General features: G+C 36.0%; 1 protein-coding gene across 2 annotated transcripts in view; it reads right to left on the bottom strand.

Moving 5' to 3' along the window:
* Positions 1–3,754: 3,754 nt before the first annotated feature.
* DPH6 (diphthamine biosynthesis 6) overlaps positions 3,755–21,060 on the bottom strand; it is a gene marked incomplete at its 3' end in the record, with an annotated part of 176,359 nt that continues 159,053 nt past the window's right edge. For both annotated transcript variants that reach the window (XM_079536913.1, XM_079536914.1), the window contains one exon: positions 3,755–3,870. In XM_079536913.1, coding sequence (XP_079393039.1) covers positions 3,755–3,870 — 116 coding nt within the window. The remainder of the gene's footprint in view (positions 3,871–21,060) is intronic.

The raw sequence follows: 21,060 nt of genomic DNA, 5'->3' as shown, positions 1-21,060 counted from the left end.
AAAAGCAGACAGTGCTTTAAAAAATGAGAAAGGCAAAACCTAGCCATGAGTTAATCCAACAAAAGTCAAAGCCAAGAAATTGTGAGCAGTGAGTCATCAGTAAAAGGGCACTTGCGTGTAACATACGGGTTCAGTTCACAGGTACCCAATCTGTTTTTTAAAATTAAAATTTAAAATATGTCAAAAATATTCAGCGTTCAGATGAAAGTTGAAAAAAAGACTTTCAAGATTTCAAGTCTGAATTTTGAATGTTTGGCTAATACATCAACACAGGCTGGCTTGCCAAAAATATTAAAATACAACTAAGGAGATCATAAATTAGTAAATTGTCAAGTATTCTTAATACGTGTTCCTAATGCCAGACATTTATAATACTAAAAGAAGGTTACTTAAATAATAAGTGTCAAATACTATTCAGAGAGCTCAGGATAGTTTAATGCATAGGATAGACTTTGCTTCAGCAAAGCCGTTTGGAAAGAAGTAACAATGCTTTAACTTGGAAACATGAGAAGTGCCTATATTTTAGGATTTCAGTATTCACTTAGAGAACTATTATACCGTGCAGTACAAACTTTTTATGAAATCACTGCATTCATTTATATGAAATAAAAGTTTTATTCAATCACTGTATTTTGATAGACTAGACTACTGCATGTAGACAGAAGATAATGGATTGAGCATAACGTCCTTGAAGGTGAGTAGCTGCTTCAGCTCACCTCTTTAATACTCAGGAGATATCCTGCTTCTATTGCCCATTGGACTTTGGAGAGCCAAGGGGAAAGATGCACCAGTGCTGTCTGGTGTAACAAATCAGCTCCCGAGTCACCTAACTATAAAACTCGCAGAGAAAAAATTAAATGATCTCTGCTTAAAATATCTCAATGTCATTTTTAAATCTCTTTAGGAAGATCAGCCCTGGTGACTTTATAGCAGCTTAGCCATGTGCATTGTAAAGGCTCACTGGTACTGTAGACATCACTGGGTTTTGAAATGAGTAACACACAAAGTTATTAAATCAGTTTTGGTCTTGCAGTCTCATTTGACCACTTCATTTTAGCATTAAATATTAAACAATTAAAGAATTCAATACACAGATTTCTAAAAGAGGCAGGAGACAGAACTTCACTGGCACAGAGATCTTTAAGAGGGCATGGATTGCTTTTTGGGGAAAAAAAAAAGTGATTACCATACTTTTAACAGTTGTTACATCAGAGAAAGAAGAAATCAAATTCATGGGTTACTTTTTAAAAACATCTTCCCAGAAATTATTTAGCTTTTTTGAGTTCTGAGTTCTTGAATGATCAGCAAACCTTTTTTGTGTCATAATACACGCAGAACATATTTTCCTGCAAGCCCAAATGTTAGAATCTGTGTGATTCTATATAATCCTCAAAACTAGTGTCATGGAGGAATATATATAGTCAAAATTAACATCTGCTGATGTAAACACTCACCAAAGCTTATCCTTCAAACGAATAAAGCAAACAAACAAAAAAGTAAACAAACAAAACCCAAAGCAAAACAAAAACCAAAACAATTGCATCTATAAATTTTAAGTATTTGTTGTCTTTCCCTCTTTTCATGAAAACTAACATTTGTGTAGTTATGTGCCCATGTGCCTGTCTCCTATCCATCTATCTTCAGCTAGCACATGTGTTACAAAGAAGCTGAAGAAGACCTGTGAAACAACTTATTCACAGTAGGACCGAGTAATTATGATGCATCTGCAGCATAAGGCAGATAAAATGGCGTTAAGACATTTCTTTCTATTATAAAAGTCTTAGGTTCCTATATGGAACAGCATTTTACCCACTTACCTTGCATATCAGTGTTGAAGAAATTGCCTTGTTCACCTTGTTCATTCACTCTTAAAGCTCAGCAGACTCATCTTATAGTTTTAGTTACTCAGACACTTAGAAGATGTATGAAGCATTTCAAGGAGAAAGTCTTCAGATAGTTCTTTTTTATCTGTTCACAAAATAAACCCATTAAGCCCACTGAAGATTTTCTAGCCTCGAAAACAAACAAACAAACCAAAACCAACAACCTTTCTGTTGAAGAAGAAAATATTATACTGTTTTATAAACCAATGCATTATGTTTTCATTTCTCAGTATTAGGAAAAAAGGATAGTTTGAATCACGAATCTTTAAGGAAAACTTACAGGAAAAGGGAGATTCTGAGACCCTGGGCTGTGGACATACTGCAGTGAAAGAAAATACTGATATTTCCAGGGAGAAGTAAGAAAATGGTTTAGTCTTATAAAAGTGTAGAATTCAAATAAAACAGGCACATCCAGGTATTAGCAAGATCTTTTTTGACTGTGGGGAAGAGCAAAGATCAAATGCGTGTGTTTTAGTGTAGCCTAAAAATGATGCTGAATGCAAACAAACCAATATGTTAACAGATTCTTCCTTTTCCTGTTATTAAATTTAATTTAATGCATCCATGTATTCAAACACTGTAGTACAAAAAGCTTTCTGCCTTCTCTCTTCTAAAAATATTTGAATAAGTATGACAAATATAATTGTTACAAAAGAGGATGGCAGTTCTACTGTATTTCTTGATGTAATGGTAAAGCAAAATGGCATTTAACAGTCTATTTTCAGGTAATAATCAGCATAATATGCTGGACATGCTGGATATCTGACAGTGCAAAATTCTCTTATCTTTAGACACTGGTTTTGTATCAGCTCCAAGTGCCTATCTGGCCCTGGGGAAGAAAGTGTGGCTGCAGTGCTACCCTATATAAACATCCTGCCCTTCATCTGACTTTGGTGGAGATACCTCAGATACGTGCTGGCATAGAAAAAGGTTAAATGTCATACTGGTCATGTAGCTCCATTACTCACACTTGAGAAAAGAAGCAACGAAAATAGATGTAGAACACTGGCAAAAGTTTCTTTCTTGAAGGCTTAATTGTATAGCTTTTGCCTTAAAATAAGATTTCTCTACAGTTGTACTGCCTCAAGCTATATCCAAAAGGCTTCCCCTCCTATACCAATCCTACGTCATAAGTACAGTATCAGTGCAAGGAGATCAATAGGAGCCTCACCTATGAGTCTGAGACTGTTTTAATAAAAGCAGAGGTAAAACTCCTGTTGATTGTCCAGGGAAGAATGAAGCCCTGGGGAATATTGGTAGCTCTTCATTAAGAGCTGTCTCCCGGACATACAGCATGAAGGCACTATCACCTCAGATACAGGGATGGCAAATCCTACAGTTTAACCATCACCTCCATCACATATTTTGGTAAAATATTTGTCCTGAATATCCTTGTGAATAATACTTTCTCAGTCCAGAAAAGGGTTAATAACCGGCCACAAATAACTTATTTGTGAGTTCACTTGAAGTCAGTAAATTCAACATAAAATTGAAAGGGAACAAAGTCTTTAAAACAGTATTGGATCTAAGGTTCTGAAGTTATAATCAGTTCGTGGTAACCAGGCCTCAATATATCAAACTAAAGAACTGATGTGATCAGAGCAACTGTCGTTTCCCAAGATCCACCTGTTATTGCCAGAACGTATCTAAAAATAAGTAAAAAAAAAGCACAATATTTTGAAAAGAAACCTTTATTGTTCATACAAAGCTGACTCTGTCACATATCATGAGGCATCATTAACAAGCTAAATATGACTTCGCTTAAATCAAACAACGTTTCTTAATGAAAGTATCCAACACAGTCATGATCAATTCTTTGTTCTTTCTTGGATGAATGTGTGTTTTGATATCAGCTCAGTTCTTTTAAGCTGCTAGCTTAGCCAGCATGTTATATGAATAACTTCCTTGCCAGGTAAATCCACCACAGGTACTAAAATCAGAGCTGGGGTCTTCGTGCCCAAGCACTTTTCAAGGTTTTCTTGTAGCCCTAAAACAGAAAAAAACAATTCATGAATCTCCTGTCTTATTTACTATTGTGTGTCATCTCTTAAAAATCATCCAATCAAAAATAAAATATATTGAAAACTATCACGAAGTAAAAATTAACAAAAGTGATATGCAACACTGAATTTTCAATTTATACAGGAGGAAGAATCACCATCTCCAACCTCAAAGTCAACTAATTTGAGATCAACTGTACATGATTCTATTTAAGGCCAGGATTCAGCAAAATAACTAAAAGCATGACGAGCTTTGAGTGCTCTGTCAGTAACACATACAGCAAGCTCAAATGAAGTGCAGGCAGTAAAAATAACAGAAGGCCAGCTGAAATATAGTTCTTTGTAATTTCTGATAATTGGATGATGAATGCGTGGTTGTCTCTAAGTGAATTTCTGCTCTCAAGTCTCACCCTGTTGCGTCAATTTATGAATGTAGAATGGGCCATTTTAAGTAAAGTGAATATGATTTCTGTTTGAAATCAATGGAAGCATTTTGTGTTAAAGACAAAGGAAGTGTAGGGATGATAGCATACATATCTGCAGCTACTAAAAATACCCAGCTACAAAAAGCTTGGTTAAGACTGTTTTGTGACAGAAATCTGTAAATTCCATGTCCACTAGGGGAATGATGATAGAGATAAACGAATCAGGAGAATAAAGGAAGGAAACTAAAGAATGGAAAATTAAAAGGCAGTACTAAGACATTTCTGGACATGCTGCAACCTCAGTGGACATGGTAGGAATCCAGCCACACAGAGCCTGTAAAGCAGACTACAGAAACCCTTCCAAACAGCCCTGCAAAAGATAGTTTCTGAATGACATGGTATGACCTGCATAGTTTTCGGTTTTGTTATTTCTGTCTGTAGCTTCTGTGATTACTGCAGTTCTTTACAACACTAAGCATTCTTGGCTAGAGAGAGTGTAAAGAGGGCAGAACTTGAAGACTGTCAAACTGTGGTGGTTGTTTTTTTGGTTTTTTTTTTGGCATGACTTCCTGTGTAACTGTGAATAGGCAGTTCAGTCAAAGTGTTACCTCATATAGGATAAAACAGGAATTTTGCCATTGTATTCATGGGTGCCAAAACTGTTCTAGTTTGTTACCTGGCAGCAGTATAATAAATTAATGTAATAAAAGGAACAATGCCTATGAAATACTGCAAAGACGATACCAGCCTTCTGAATTCTGCTGGCTTTCCTGTATTAACATTGACATTAAAGACAAAAACAGATGGGGTGAGTCAAAGATCAACAGTCACCTCAAAGGCCAAAGGACTTCATGTTATGTGTAAAGAGTGGCTCTGTTTATGTATCTCAGATGTTCAGCGACTTGCTAATTAAGCATCAGCTAATATTCTCATTCCAAAATTCAATTTCAGTAAACTTTATAGCTATGTTAGCTCAGAAGACATTACATGGAAATAGGTAAAGGAAATTAGCTTCAAAAATCACCAATTCTGCACTGCTAAAGTAGCATTTCCTCTTTTTCTTCAATTAATATTGTGAAAATATAATTTTATTCTTCTACTTTTTACAGCCTTAAAAGTTGTGTAACAGTGCTAAGAGCTACCATAACAAAACCAGGTATTACTTTCAAAGGAAGAATTTGAAATTTAACTGCATCCTTTTGCTTTTTGAGGCAGCCAAAATAGTTGTAAATATTTACATTTGAATATAACCTAATGAACTTGCTCAGCAATCAGAAAGAGACACCTTCCTCACTTTTCTATTGCAGGTGCAAACTACTGCAGCAGAGCCTACACATATAACTGAAATGTAGCTGGAAATCTGGGACACGTCTCTAAATGTTTTATTATATTTCTAAATCAAACGGTATGATGTGAAAATATTCTGCTTTAGACGTACAACATTTTACATTTGAAAACTGTAAGTAGAAGTCTGCTTATGCAAATTTCCCCTGGAAAAAGGATATGAGGTCTTCCAAAAAAGTAAAATTTTATTGTAAGGTCCCCACAAAAGATAACGCACAGTAAGTAAATCTGTGTCAGACTGTGTAATGATGGCGGACACAGTACAAAAATGGACAGCTGTACATTTAACCTCCTATAAATACTACATACAAATAAATCTTCCAACACTAATTGTGTATTTTAATGTGACACAATGCTTTATTAAAACTTGCAAATTATGCTTTTAGATAAATAAGAATCTCAGTCAACAATGTGAGCACTTTCTGATACTTCTGACGCATTCAAACTCTTTGTTCAAATGCACATTGGAGTTGAAAAATTTCTTTGCTTTATGTTCAAAGAAATGTTTTCTTAGGAAAATGTTTCCTTAGTTGCATGCTGAACTTGTAAAAGGTGATCTTGAAAGTGAAGATGTGTAAAGGGCAGAGGATTATAGTGTGTTTACTGGAGCTCTAACAGGAGCTATGTGGCATAATCATCTTAAATTTACTTAGTCTGCCCTTATGCAGAATGTTTATTAACACAAAAACAAAAGCAGCTGGTTAGTGAGCAGCAATCATGTGGTATATAATGTGCATGTTTTCATTTTCTGTTACAGAATTCAGTATTATTACTACATGGCATTTTCCTAAAGCAGGTGAGCTTCCTCCTGTAAAGTGAATTGCCCTCTATTTCCAACTAAACAGCAAAAGTCAATGGAACAACTTCCATACCAAGTTTCTTTTCATCCACTATGCACTTTTCTATTGACCTAGGCACATCTGAAGGATATGGATATAACCATAAGCTAAATCATGTGAAAATATTTAAAAATTCTTCCCTCTCTCAACTGAAATTCTAGCATTATCTATTTCAGCTATTCTTCTGTATGAACAGCATATTGAGATAAATAGTGATCTTTATAATGATGATTTTAAGCTGGCTTAGCATCCCTTTCATGTAACATGGCATATAACATCATAAGCTATTGTTTTGTAAGGTGCTTTTCACACCAAGTACATAAAACAATGTTCTGGGAGTCCCTATAAGGTTAATTCCAAATGACCAGGAAGACTGTTTTCACATCTGTGCTGTCATTGGCTTCAGTAGGATTTGAACCAGTATGAGGTTAGATGACAGACTCCACTTAGGTGCTTACAGAACCAGGTCCCTATTATTGCTGACATATGCTTGTTTCAACAGATATTTGCAGGTGAGGAGCCACCTGATAGTTCAAATTGAAAAGGAAAATGGTAACAAAAAGGAAGATCACATTTAGCCCAGTATACAAAAAAAATCACTTTCATATTAGAACTACTATCTTTCCTTCACATTTTAACCAAAAGTTATTCTTATGCTTAGAGCAGGTTTTTAAATCCCTGAGCTAATAAAGCTCAGTTGCTTCAGCTGCACAGGTCTGACATGAAGCACGTACTTTGAAAAGATGCGTCACAGGGGATCAGGTTCCTAACAGTTGACTAAGAGTTCCAGTCCCAAAAGATGTGTCCCTGGTGTGCAGAACACTTAACCCTTCGACCAGTACCAACATGACTATTCACAAATTATTGATGTCCCTAAATCCCTGGCAGATTGCAGACAGTTCTTGTCTCCCTTGAAGTCAAAGCATATGGTCACTAATGAGATGGATTAAAAAATACATGTACGCATCCAAGGCTTTGCCACATGCATGTAAAGACACAGAAATGGAAGAAGGTGATTGAACTGGACTGAACACTGTTAAATCCATTATTAGCCTCTTGTTATGGATCATTTCCATTGATCTATATACAGGTTCACAGCACAGTTTAATTAAAGCTGTCTGGAACAAGCCTCTGCCTTAAATGATCAGGCAGAGCAATGAAAGGGTGAAACACAAGGAACTGGAGACCACGTTCCTCACTCCCCTCCTCCCTGCTCCCCCCCTTACCGTCCTTAAGCATTCAGCTGCCTGTCTTTCTGGGTTACAACAATAGCAAGGGAAGAAAATTTGGTTTTTAAAAAAATATTCTGTATGTACTGCTTTTTGTGAGGCTTTAGTGTCACAGAAATCAGTTCAAGATTTTTCTCACAGTTTTACTTAAAAATAATATAGAATATAAAATGATGTACTTGAATGTAAGATTTTAAAACCAGTGCAATTGGCTTGCTTGATTTTCCTTGTCCAAACTAAAATCTAGTCTAGCAAATAAAATCATTGTTGGAATATAATAGTGAATTGCTCTGCAAAATATGATTCTGTACTATTTTTTTTGTTGTTGTTGCAACTGTGAAGATTGCTCTGCCCACAGCAAAAATTGAGGTGACATGTTGTAAATACTTGTGATTACATTTTGACAACTAAGCTTGTGAACTTGATCTACCAGGAGCCTATCAGTTCCAAGGAAAACTGGCCAAAGATACGTTATTCTGTGCTTTTATAAACACCTTCCAAAATTACTGAATTTAAAGTCTGTGGGAAACATTCACATGAAGAAAAAGAGGAAAAGTATGCATTTACCATGTAACATAAGAAGCTCGTTCATCGCATTTTGATTTTGAAAAGAGAGAAGTCTAGACACAGCATAACAAATATTCACAACACAAACTGGATATTGAATGTTATGTAGCAGAGAACACAAATTCTGTTAGTTTGCTTTACATAGTTTCATAGACAGGCTCAGGTAATCAGTTAAGTCAGTTTCAAAGCCTGACTGAAATTCAGACTGGTCATCTGTGTTATACATTATGGCAACAGACTTCCCCTGCAACTTCAAGCATCTGTTTAATTATTATTCAGAAATACATTCCAGGCCAGAGTGTTTAAAGTGCATCATCAGTATTGCATTAAGGAGCTTATAGTGTCTCTAGAACTGCTCCTAATCTGGTCTGCCAATACGTGTCACAGAACTCTGCTGTGTTTACCAGCGCTTAACAAAACTCAGTTATACCCTGATCATCATTGCAAGTATGGAAATCATCATAATCCTGATGTTATAAATATGTGAAGACAGACTGTAACTCATGCAAAACCAGAAGGACAAAGGAAAATAATATAATAGCCAGGACAAATAACCAAGACTGGTTTGCTTCCAAAGCAAGTTTCATTTCCACTCTCCTAAGTTTAATTATTGGGAAAGGCTGTGAAACTTACTTAATAATATCTGTTTAAAAAAAAAAATAAAAAGTAGCTGACATAATTTGAATATTTAAGAAAAACAAATGCATTGTTTTAGGCTTATTTCTAGATAAGCCTAAAAAGTTATCTTTAGTATTTGTTTGATTATGGACCTATTTCTTTATTTACTCCAGAAGAAAATAAATGAAATTACAGAGGCAGTTGCAGGACTGCATTTGGAACTCAGGAATCCAGATATACATGTCAGGATGTTAAAACAGCCACTCCGGCTTGCATAGTCTGCATTTGCAAACATTTTCTTTCATAAAAATGCAACTTCAAGGATTTTTCCCACTTTTATGGACCCTTCTTGCTATGAGAAGCCTATTGGCTTCTTGCTTCTCTCATCAAATTAGTTTTAGTAGTAAAAATTAAAATGCCTTTTCCACATAATCACAGAACTGATGAAAATGGATTTGAAACACCAAATATAGCATTCAGCTGGTTCCTAATACCGAAGAATCCTCATAGACAGCAACCCTGTTTGTTAAGGATATGTTTGTTAGCACCCATACTGATAGGACTCAGTGCCTTTTTTGGTCATAAAATACCATGTGTTGTAGGCAGAAATACTTACAAAACAGGGTAGCACTCCACACAGCACACAACTCACTGAATGCGACCTCACAAAAAAATCCTCTATAATGGGAAGACTACCTTTTTTTTTTTTTTTTTAAATAATTGACAGCTAGTGCTGTTTGTGCAGTGTATTTCTTAATCCATTGAAATCTATCCCAAACCTGAAAAAAAAAAAAAAAACAAAAAAAACCCCCACCCAGTTCTAATGTCTTTACATGGGCAACGGTGAGTGAAACTAGAATGCAAACTGATGTAGATTTAGATTGATGCCTGCATCAGGGCCCAAGTAGCACTTCCTGAATCAGAGGAAGAGGAGGAAAATGCGCTGCTTTCCTTCATGCCTCATTAAGAACTTGTGCTCTCTGAATCTGTGTGTGGAAAAGTTGTGAGTATGCAGGCAGCAGTTTGGCTGACTCAAGATGGGCAAGCAACTGATTTATTTTGGCCCAAACTAGTCGGCACTGAAAATGTCTGTGCTCCACACTACCAGTGCAAAGTGAAGAGGAACAGACAGCTCCATACAGCCAGCTCTATAGGAATCCAACCACTGCCTGCTCCATCTCAGTCTCACTGAACTCTCTGCTGTTCCTCAGTGCCTAGATGGAAATGTGTGGGAAGAAAGACACTCATCTTCACAGAGTGTGTTATCATTTACAGAAATCTTAATTTTCTAGAGCAGAGTCATTAGGCTGAATAACTGTGGAAGTTTTTTTAGGCTGTAGCTAATGTATTTTTGTAGCATCCTGAAAGAAAATTAGTAGACAAAAAAGTTATCTTTAGTGCTTGTTTGATTATGGACCTTGGCAATGTATCTCTTTTATCAAGTTGCCACAATATCTTGTTTTGTTTTCAAGGCAAACTTTGATTAAAGACCAATTTCAGAAAACTTACTCTGGGTGCTAATTAGTGCTTCCTGGACTCCGAAAGATTTAGCTTATGATCCTTTCTGCTTACTAAACCTTGTAATTCTAGTTACGTGAAGATGGGAATGAATCAACCCCTTTCTACACTTCTGAAAGCTTCTGTTTAACTCAGCTAGGAACAAACCTCTGTTCTCTGCTTCCCTAATATGATTCTATTTTCTGTCCTTGCCTAAATGAGATTAAAAATAATACTTTACAACTATGAAGAGCTTTCAAACTAATGAACTTGAGACACATCCTCGGAGCTTCAATATGGAGTTGGAAGCCTTTGCTTCTAAATGACCTCTTTAGTGTTGCCTGAGTCTTAGGAAAACCAGGTAAACAATCTATTTCTTCTGGGTGTGGAGTCATTCTTTAAGAGAAGGGCCCTGGCACCCCACTTCCTACTCTGACAATCCTTTTGCCTTTCTGCTGATGTCATACTAAGCAAAAGACCAGCCCCTAGCTCAACAATGTTAAAAAGGTAGTTGGGGGATACCAGGTACCAGACTAAAGCTGAGTTTATAACATAATATTGTTAAAACAAGGAACTACGTAATAAAATAAAGGAAATGAAAATGCCATCAAATTACTACACAGAAACAACCAGACAAAAAGCCCAGCCCAAACAACCTGATATAGAACCTACAAAGGATGGTACTTGGCTAGACTGTATATTCGAAACCAGACTAGACAAAATATGAAACTACATACTAGAGAGAATAATCCCATGAAGGATTACAGAAAATTACCTAAAATGATCCGTCTATGTTTTCTAGCAGACAGCCTCTAAAGGAGAAGAACTGAAGGTGGAGATAAGACGTTTAAACTGAGTTCACAAATACCACTGTAAACTATCCTTGGACAGTTTCCCCCAAACTTCCTTCCAAATTTCTAAACTTCAGCTCAGTTTGAAGACTGGCACGAGCTTTTCCTAAAGCTCTATGGTGTGACAGATGTACCACAAATGCCAAGGAGTTAAGCAAATCCAGAAAACATAATCATCAAATGCATATTTATACTGATATTTCTAACAATTGCAGTTTCATATCAAGTGCAGCCCTTTAGTTAATTATACGCCACTTAACTGTCTCCAGATATATAGATTTACCTTCCAAAGTATACTGTACCAATCAAATTACGTATGTTATCATGCACATCAATAGCAAGCCAGAGAAAGAAATGTGACTCTTTTAAAGATAAACAAATGTTGCTGGGCTCTTCTGTGCATTAGTTATGGCTATTTCTCAGTAAAAAGAATAAAGATTTAGCTTCCATAATAATTCTTTCAAGCTGCTGGCTATAGTTTAGAAAACAGCAAAGCGTGAAAACTCATTGCTTTGTGTTTTCCAGTATTCTGTTTTTAGCAATGTCCTATATGCACGTTGAGAATCAGCCTATACAAGGTTATAAATGTGGGTTTTTGTTTAAAATGTCATTAACCTTCAGCACTAAATAAAGAAACACTTAAACACGCCTTTCCAGTACCCACAGTGAGGTCTAAATATAATTTCAAAAAGAACAGAGGACTGAACTTTCCAAGTGCAATCACTAAGGGAAGAACTTCTGTTTTTTTCTAGAACCATGACAGAGTGCAAAGATCACAAGCCTGTTTTTTTTCTGTGTGCTATCTTTCAACCCTGTAAGAACCCAATCTCTTTAAGGGGTGGATGGTTATTGAACTTGTATGCTAGCTGTATTCAGAATCTCTAGGGAGGATAGGCTATAATGACACCAAGTAGGGATGAGTTATGACTGGAGACAGATTATTACAAACATATAAAACAGTAAGGACTCATTTTTCAAGTGGCATCTCAGAATGCACTTCACAGTATGTGGAAGCATTTGTTTGCTCAGATAGTAATCTCAATGTGCCTATGTGATCATATAAAACTGCAGGATTCACTAGAGGCTCATGTACACTATTTTTCCAATGCAAAATCAGAAAAATGTGCACTTTTTTTTTTTTTTTTTTTTTTTTTTTCTGATTAATTGAAAACTTGGTGTGAAAATGATCAACTGCAACAGCACCTGTGCAGTAATTATGAAATTTGCTTTTTCACCTTTAGGTCACATTTCAGCTACTGCCTTCTGCCCCATAGTTCAAGAGCATGATATAGCACAGATTTGCAAGCTGTAGTTGGTGGCTGTGCTCTCCAGGTGAGGCTGGGAACATGGTGGGGCAGTGTGTGTAGGAAGCTCAGCTATGCCTGCTGGGAATTCAAGAACTTTTAACTCCAGGGCCTGTCAATCTGGCACCTTTCACAAGTGTTAAATTCACTGAAGTATACTTTTTAAGAAGCTGTCATGGGACATACTGAAGCAAATATGTCCCTCAGTGGTTACACATGGACTCAGTTGTAACAGTGTTTGTTAAGGGGTTTGACATCCCTGAATGATATACTTGGTACAGCTTCCACATTTGATAGCTTATTCAAGTCCACTAGTCTCTAAAACTGGTGGGTTTAAGAAATATCTGACTACACATGGTATATATAAGTTGCCCCACCACAAAGAGATGCTTATGTAATGGCTGGGCATTACATACATCTACTGGTGGGGGAGATACACTCTATAAATAACAAAAAACATTTCTAAAACATTCTAAAATCTGTAGATTGGGTACAAAGAAGATAATATGGTACTTATTTTATGATAAATTATGCCATGATCATTTAAAATAAAATTGTTGGAATAAGCATTTTCAGTTTCTACGCCAGATTCTTAACTCTTGTACATTGTAGCTGTGCTAATATACACCTGCCAAGGAGCGTGCACAGTAGATCACATATTTATATATAGTATCATGTGCAGACTAATGAGATTATTTCTAGATGTTTATTGTCGGAGAGAGCTCTGAAACTTTAAATCAATCTGCCACATTAACGCAAACAACTTGTTGTAACAAAACTAGATAAAAGTGCACAGAACATGTTAAATACATTATTAGGTCGATGAAGATCATTCTTATTGATCCAGGTCTGGCTTCACAGCACAGTTTAATCAAAGCTGCCTGAAAGAGGTAACAAAGAGTGGTCATGGCATTCACCGTCTTTCATCCCAAGGTCACTGATTTAATCTTAGAGTCTAGAAATAACTAAAAATTCATTACTGTTGCATCTGACAACTTATGTGATATCGACTGGAGCAAGCTAAAAAGAAGGGTATGCTAAAGCTAAAAAAGAAGGAGCAAAATCTGGTAGCCATTCCAGCCAGGATATCCTGCTGCTGGAAGTTGCTGTTGGCCCATCCAGCAGTTTGCAGGCTCCTGATGGTCACCCAGACACCTCCCCTGGATCTGGCAGATTTATATTAATTGGATTTTTATCCCATATGGCAGAGCCCCAAGATATACCTTCTTATTCCCTACAGTCAAGAAAGAAAATGAGAGAGATGAAAGTCTTTTGTTCCTCTCCATGGCCTCCAAAGATGACAAATAAATCTCACTGCTAGTGCTTCCAGTGTAATATGAGCTCATAGTTTGTTTACAGATTTGGGAACAGGAGACTAGGAGAGTCATGCAGTTGTGTCAACTGGTAGCAAAATGAAAGAAAAAAGTGTGAAATTTGGCCAGATAGCAATGTGAGCTGTGAGTAATTTTTGTTCTAACTCAAAGTTATTAACATTATTATTTATAAAAGCCTTCCTTAAGACTTATGTGCCATTTTATCTGGCACTGAATGAATACTAAATAACAGACAAGGTCTACCACAAAGTGTTTAGTACTATCATAAGAAAACAAAAAACAAAAACAAAAATAGAGCTTAAAATGGAAAGTGCAGCGGGTAGGAATCTGAGGCATAGAAAAATGTGCCAAAATTACACATTATTTGTTAATGCAATTTTTGGAAAAATAAACAGTTGACCCCAAACTCTGACCCCCTGCACTCTTCTTCTTCCTCTTGAGAACACAGCACAGCCAGCACATTTAGTAGCAGCAATAATACAAAGGCCAGGAACTGTGGGGTTTGCTGCTGGATCTCTGAAAGATAAAATTGCACCCCAGTACAGCACTACTGTCTATACATGTTTCACCTGCTTTGGAGTTTTAACACTTTTCACTTTTTAGAAGCCTCTTTCATTATTTCACCAACAGTATCCACTGGAGTTGTTCACAGAATATCTGGAAGTTACGTAAGGTCTTGATGCCAAAGTAGTCTATCATGTGTTAAACTTGACTGTCGTATGAATGCTTGATAAATATTATACAAAATGCACTGCCTCTATATAGCCATGTGGGTGATGGGTAAAGTACATAGCATAGTCTCTCAGTGAATGGAAAAGCTGTACAGGTCTGGCCTATAGCTCAAGGGTTCCTTGTTCGTTGGGCTGAACAGTCTATCAGCAGTGCTGAACAACTCTTCTGTCTGCACACTGGTTTCTACAAAAGCAATTTTAGGTTCTGGAGCTGTAAGCTACATCTCTACCAAAAGCAAGGTCAGCTCAGTCAGATTAATTAAACTGGAAATTCTCAGAAAAAAAAATGGATGCAATGTTTTAATCACTCATAAGAAACACAAAGTGTGAGTGATGGAAAGGTGATCTTTATCTTTCCCATGGAAAGGAGGCCAACCCATAAGGGAAACATACTCTTGTTTTATCCTTGTGCCTGCTGCTGTTTTAAAAATGTGATCTGTGGTAGATGATCTGGTTTTAACAATGTTGCTGTACTGCCAGAAGGAAATAAATTGTTTAAGAAAAGATGTCAGTTTTAAAGTAAAGCAAAGATGCCCACATAGCCCTCCCTTTGGTCAACACTGATACTTTATGCCATGGGCCTTAACTTGTCAGGGGACATCTTGCCTTCTGCACTACAGAACATGGTAGTGAGAAAGACAGACTATAGAAAGCCATCAAAATCTGCTCAGAGAGGGCTGATATTCTCCCAGAAAGAATATAATCACTGTAAAGGTCTTATTGGTATCTTCTACATTACATTAGGTAAACAAATTATGCAATTACCAGAAAGATCAAATAGAATGAGGCACATCTTTTTTTTCCTTCTGTTGCCGACAACAGAATGCGTATGTGGGTAGACAAGGAAGACAACGGAACATTGTTGGCCTACTGAAATTTTGCCAGACCACCTTGTGGGGCAAAGCAAACTCACCTACAAGCTGCCACAAGAAGCCATCATTAGGTTCATTAGAGTCATACAGATCATGGTAAGACAAGGTGAAACATGAAAATGCTAAAGGCTTGTTATGATGATGATTAACAATAATTGATCAGATTTCATTTCTGACTTACCAAGAGCAATGAGGAAAACTGGATCTTATCATATACAGTCAGAACTCTATATAACCACATTTGTGTCCTGTTTACATTTTCAGCAACCAATTGAGGCAAATGTTTGAAATGCTACCTGCATTAATGTAATCAGATCCAAAGTTCTAATGAAAAATAACATGAAGTATTTTAGCCATAACCTACTTGCTCAAAACATAAAACTTGGTTATTTATTCCTCCAGAATCCTAGCTTTTTCTCAGGGGAAATTTGGAAGTTTTAAGTTCATTGATCCTCAGCTTTGCCGCTCTTCTCTCCTCTGACCTTTTAGGTATTTTCTGGCTACTGTTGCATTTTTGTTCTGACTGGTTTGTAAATTATAAATCTTATTATACCTTATTTTTTTTTTCAAACCACTTGCTACAATCCTACTCACAGTTTCATTTTTGAGATCAAATGAAGATTTACTGTATGCAGAACTGGGTAGAAATTCTGTTGTGATCAGCACAATATATTTTATACTCCATCATGATCATTTTTCTGGCTCCATGTCAATATAACTTTTTCTGCTTTTTACAATGGTTTACAACTTAAATAATTTAATACAACAGTTGTTATATTTTTATTGCAAGCTTATAAAACTTGTGCCATAAGTCTCTTTCATGCAGTATATTAAAAAAAAAAAAAAGACAGAAGAGAAAGAGAACTGCTGATTACTAAAACTATAATTCAGTCTTGAAATTCTAAATGTATAATAAAGTGCTTCTGATTCACTTGCATACAGTAGATCTTGTCAGAATTTCTCAGATGAACTACCTCTTCATATTTAGTACTCCTCACCTGTTGTTTTAATGTTGATATATGAAAAACAATGATTTTACATTTCAGACAGTATGTTGATGGTCCAGGGCATAGCATAAATTATCCAGGGAGGGGAATGCCATTGCCAACTCTGCCTCTGAGTAACTGGAAGTCCTTAGGTAAGTTCTTTTGGTCTCAATGATGCATATAGAGCTACTCTTTACTGAATTTTGCAAAGGCTGCCAGTGGTGTAAAGACAGGCAGTTATCTCCTTAGGCCTTAGATGGGACTTTTGTGTCTGTATGTTGAGTTTAAGGTTCCTAAACTCAATCGCTAAATTTTAGAATTTCATTTTTTAGACTAGAAATAGCACCTTATGAATCACAGAATCATAGAATTGTAAGGGTTGGAAAGGACCATGGGATCATCTAGTCCAACTCCACAACCTGTCTAAACAGCTTATTCCACTGCTCTGTTACCCTCAAAGTAATTAAGTTTTTTCTCATGTTTATAAGGAACTTCCCGTGTTCCATTTTGTGCCCTCAGCCCCCTCTTCCATGTTGCTGGGACCACAGGAAAAAGCCTGGCTGCATCCTTTTTACACCCTCCCTTCAGATATTTACAAGCATTGATAGATCTACTCTCTTTTTTCTCTAGTCCCAGGTCTCTCAGCCTTTTCTCATAAAGGAGATTCTCCAGGCATCTAATCATCTTTAAGGTCCTCTGTTAAATTCTGTTAAATTCTTTAAATAGGGATCCCAGAATTGGACACAGTATTCCAGATGTGGCATCATGACATAGAGTAGAAGGGGAGCACAACCTCCCTTGACCTGCTTTTAATTCATCCCAGGATACCATTAGCCTTCTTGGCCACAAGGACATGCTTCTGGCTCATAGCCAACCTGCTGTCCACCAGGAAACCCAAGTCCTCCTCTGCAGAGCCTCTCTTCAGCAGGTCAGCTGCTAAATAAGCACGTGTTTATTCTTCCCCAGGTACAGGACTCTGCACTTCATAGAATCATAGAATGGCCTGGGTTGGAAGGCACCTCAAGTATCATCAAGTTCCAAATCCCCTGTCTCAGGTGTATTAATATCAGTAAGTTTACTTCTGACAGTATAAATTTGTCAGAAGTAAATCTTACTGACTTGAAAATTACACATGTATCCCTATTTCCAGAGTAATTATTCATGTTTTTAAAACTTAGGATAAAAACTATGAGATACAGTATAGATTCTTCACAATCCAGTGCAGTAAACCATTTCTGCACAAAATGGATTATTATTGGATGCCTTATTTCTTTTACCTCATGAAAGTCAAATATTTCAATTTCTAGGGCTAGGCTTAATAATCTCCAGAACATATTTCTAATGGCTTGGCAAAAATAAACTAGATAATTCCTGTAAATCACTTAACTGCATGACCTTAATACTACTAATACAAAGGATTTTTACTTTGCCTAAATGATTAAGATTTTATAGTAGAAATCAGCTTGAGATTTCTAAGAGATCAACATAGCAAGCTGAGAAATAAACTACTATTTGTCCAAAAGCTTGACAGAAGAACAGACATATCAAAATTAGTTTCAGAATTGTGTTGTAATGATTTCCTCTCTACTTACAAGGATGACTCACTTTGTAGAATGAAATGAAAGATCACAGAGGTCTTCTTTTTTTTCAAGACTACAATCATGCAATGCCAAAATGATTAATAAATGAGTAATAAAAGTAGTATTGGACACCAAGATTAAGCTGCAAGATATTTTTTTAAAAGTAAAATATACAGTAAAAACAAAACAAAAAAAAACAACTTGGAAGACAATTTGTGTTTATGTACTTGAGAAACTCCAAGAATATTATCTAGAGGACAGCAACTCTATTCTGACATCGACCTTTTTTCTTCTCATTACATATCTTAGATATTATGTTTACCTTTGTAATTTTATAGTTACGCAGATAACTAGACGAAGACATCTCTATATATAATGGATTTCAAGAAATATGTTAATCTCCTCCACTCTAGAGGTAGTTGCACACGTGATCATTCAAACAACATTTAGTAACTGATCACAAATGCCCTGCATGTACTGTTAAAATTTCTACTTACTGCCCACTTACCAGTCAGAATCCCCTTTCCAACAGAATGATACAATCTGTGGATTTGCTTCTCTAATGCTTTACTCTCAAAGTTCCAGGGTTCAGTAAGGTTGGATCTATTAGTAAGAAACTCCACAATACCAGTCAGAAAAGTCAAGATCATGAAACATCTGAAGAATGAGCTAGCTGCCATATGGAAATGTCTAAATGTCATCCATTACTATTGTCGCTTTTCCATATAGCAGATACTGAAATCAGTACGCTGTAGTGGTTCAGTAAATTTTTCTCTTAACAAGTTAATAAAACAGTGATCCCCACATAGTCTTTCCATCAAAATTTCATAGCAAAAAATGAGAATATTAAATGCACTAAGATAGGGAAGATCTGCTCCATTTGCTCTGTAATGATAATCTTTTACAAAAGAGGATTTTTATTATTAATTCTTCGCCTTCTAGAGATATTCTAATTTCCTGGAATGTAAAAATGCCTTAAGCACAGCAATTTGCTGAACTAGACTGAATTTCAGGATGTTTCAAATGAGCTGATAAACAATGATATAATTAGCAATTATTAGATCAAGACTGTACAGAACAGATAGACAAGTGAACAGGCCAATTGACAAACAAGTTGTGGATATTGTTTTTAAAACTGTAAGATGCCATTATGCTTTGATGTGCATCATAACTTTTCTTTTAGAGAATTAAATACCATGCTGCTTATTCTTTCTTTAGAAATGCAGATTATTCTATCAACAAAATCCTTGGGGTCATAATCACTGAACACATCCTTCTGTGTATGAATAATGAGGAATTTACAGGCTGAATAAAACTTATGCACTAAAAGTGATTAGACTGATTTTTTTTTTTTTCAATTAAATAGTTACAAATCAATTGCATAAGCATGCTAAAATGAAGACTTGGTGTATTTCTTAAGCACTCAGCTTTGCAGCTCCTGAATGAAATATATTAGTTTACCTCAGAAAATAAAGAATGCAATCAGATACACTACAGAAAAACTGAAGTACAAGAATAATGTATTTTATACTATCACTGTATTTTCACCTGGATATCACTATATATCTTTCACTACATATCACCTGGATATTTGTTATTTATATATAATTTTGTCAAACTGTCAGATAGTGGCTGGGAAGTGTGGCAGCTAGATGACAGAGACAAGGCTAAGGGGCTGTTTGAGATGCAGAATGAAGTTACTAGCTGAGATCTTCCTCTGAAAGAGTCAGACACAGAACAGTCAATAGGCTGTTATCTATAGAGACAGGTTCAGATTTCAACACTGTCCTGCCAGAATGGATAGCCATTGAAATGAATGTCTTAATTATTATTTTAATTCTGACTTGATCACATTCAGGAGGAATACTTCACAAGAATACACACTGATTCACTGATATTAGTCATGAGTCTTATGATTTTTAAAATATGAAAGTTCAAACTAAAAAATACTTGCTGTGGGCCAAGAACATATTCTTTTATAAACTTAGGATGGAGCTATTTGCATGTAACTTAACAGTTTAAGAGCTAGAAATCTAAAGCAAAACAGCTCTCTGTTCCAAAAGATTATTAATCCCACTGCAAAATAGGATGAACGGTTCTTGAAGGTGTCTGTCTCCCAGCACAAAGAACCGAGACCATGAGGTTAAACAAAACAGTCAACTTCCAGGCAGTTAGAAAAAAATAATCTTACCCTAGGTGTCCAGGCAACTGTGAATTGCATCACACTCAGTTTTAACAGCAACAATGAATTTAAATGGGTGTCTGGTTAATTGAGTTATTATTACAGACAACTGCATTGCATAGTCCCTCACATTAAATGATCAGCTAACCCTTGCTATTCAAAGTTATTCCTGAATGGCTTTCCAGTCTTAACACACCAGCTTCAAGTGGAAATACAATCAGTGTTCATACAGAACAATGTAACGCTTTTAATTTCAGAATGATTTAGGCACACTTTATTCAGATACAGTGCTATGTATTTGTCTAGTAAACTTTAGGCACACTTTATGGAGAGATATAGTGCTATCTGTTTGTCTGGTAAGCTTTTCCTTATCACTTCTATTGCTCAGAAGAATTTAGTTTTAAAAATATGCAGAATAGAGAAGTTTGCAATTCAGTATTTCTAGACTAAGGGAAATTTTAAAGCAAATAGATCAGCTGCTTAAAAGCAGTTATAATTAGAAAAGAAACTATATAAACTGGAAGCGTCTTACCCAGATCTACTACTTTGCAGTCTTCTTTTCCAGTTTACCTTTGTAACTGCAAGAAAGTGAATTGTCTTTGCATTTATTGTTGCTGTAGGGCTAAATTTTGACTTCAGACCAAGCTTAATTTTAAGTGTTAAAAACAAAGAAGCTTTTCTTTGACATCCTAATTAAAATAAAGGAAGCTATTTAAATCTGCCCAAAGACATGCACAGCAGAGGTTGTCTTAGTGGCAACACTTGCAGCAACATGTACATAAGGAAGTCAAATAGATGAATGATATACTCAGCTGTGC

The sequence above is a fragment of the Tetrao urogallus genome (assembly GCF_951394365.1).
Source record: "Tetrao urogallus genome assembly, chromosome: 6".
NCBI lineage: Eukaryota > Metazoa > Chordata > Aves > Galliformes > Phasianidae > Tetrao > Tetrao urogallus.
This window is presented reverse-complemented; position numbering and strand designations above follow the sequence as displayed.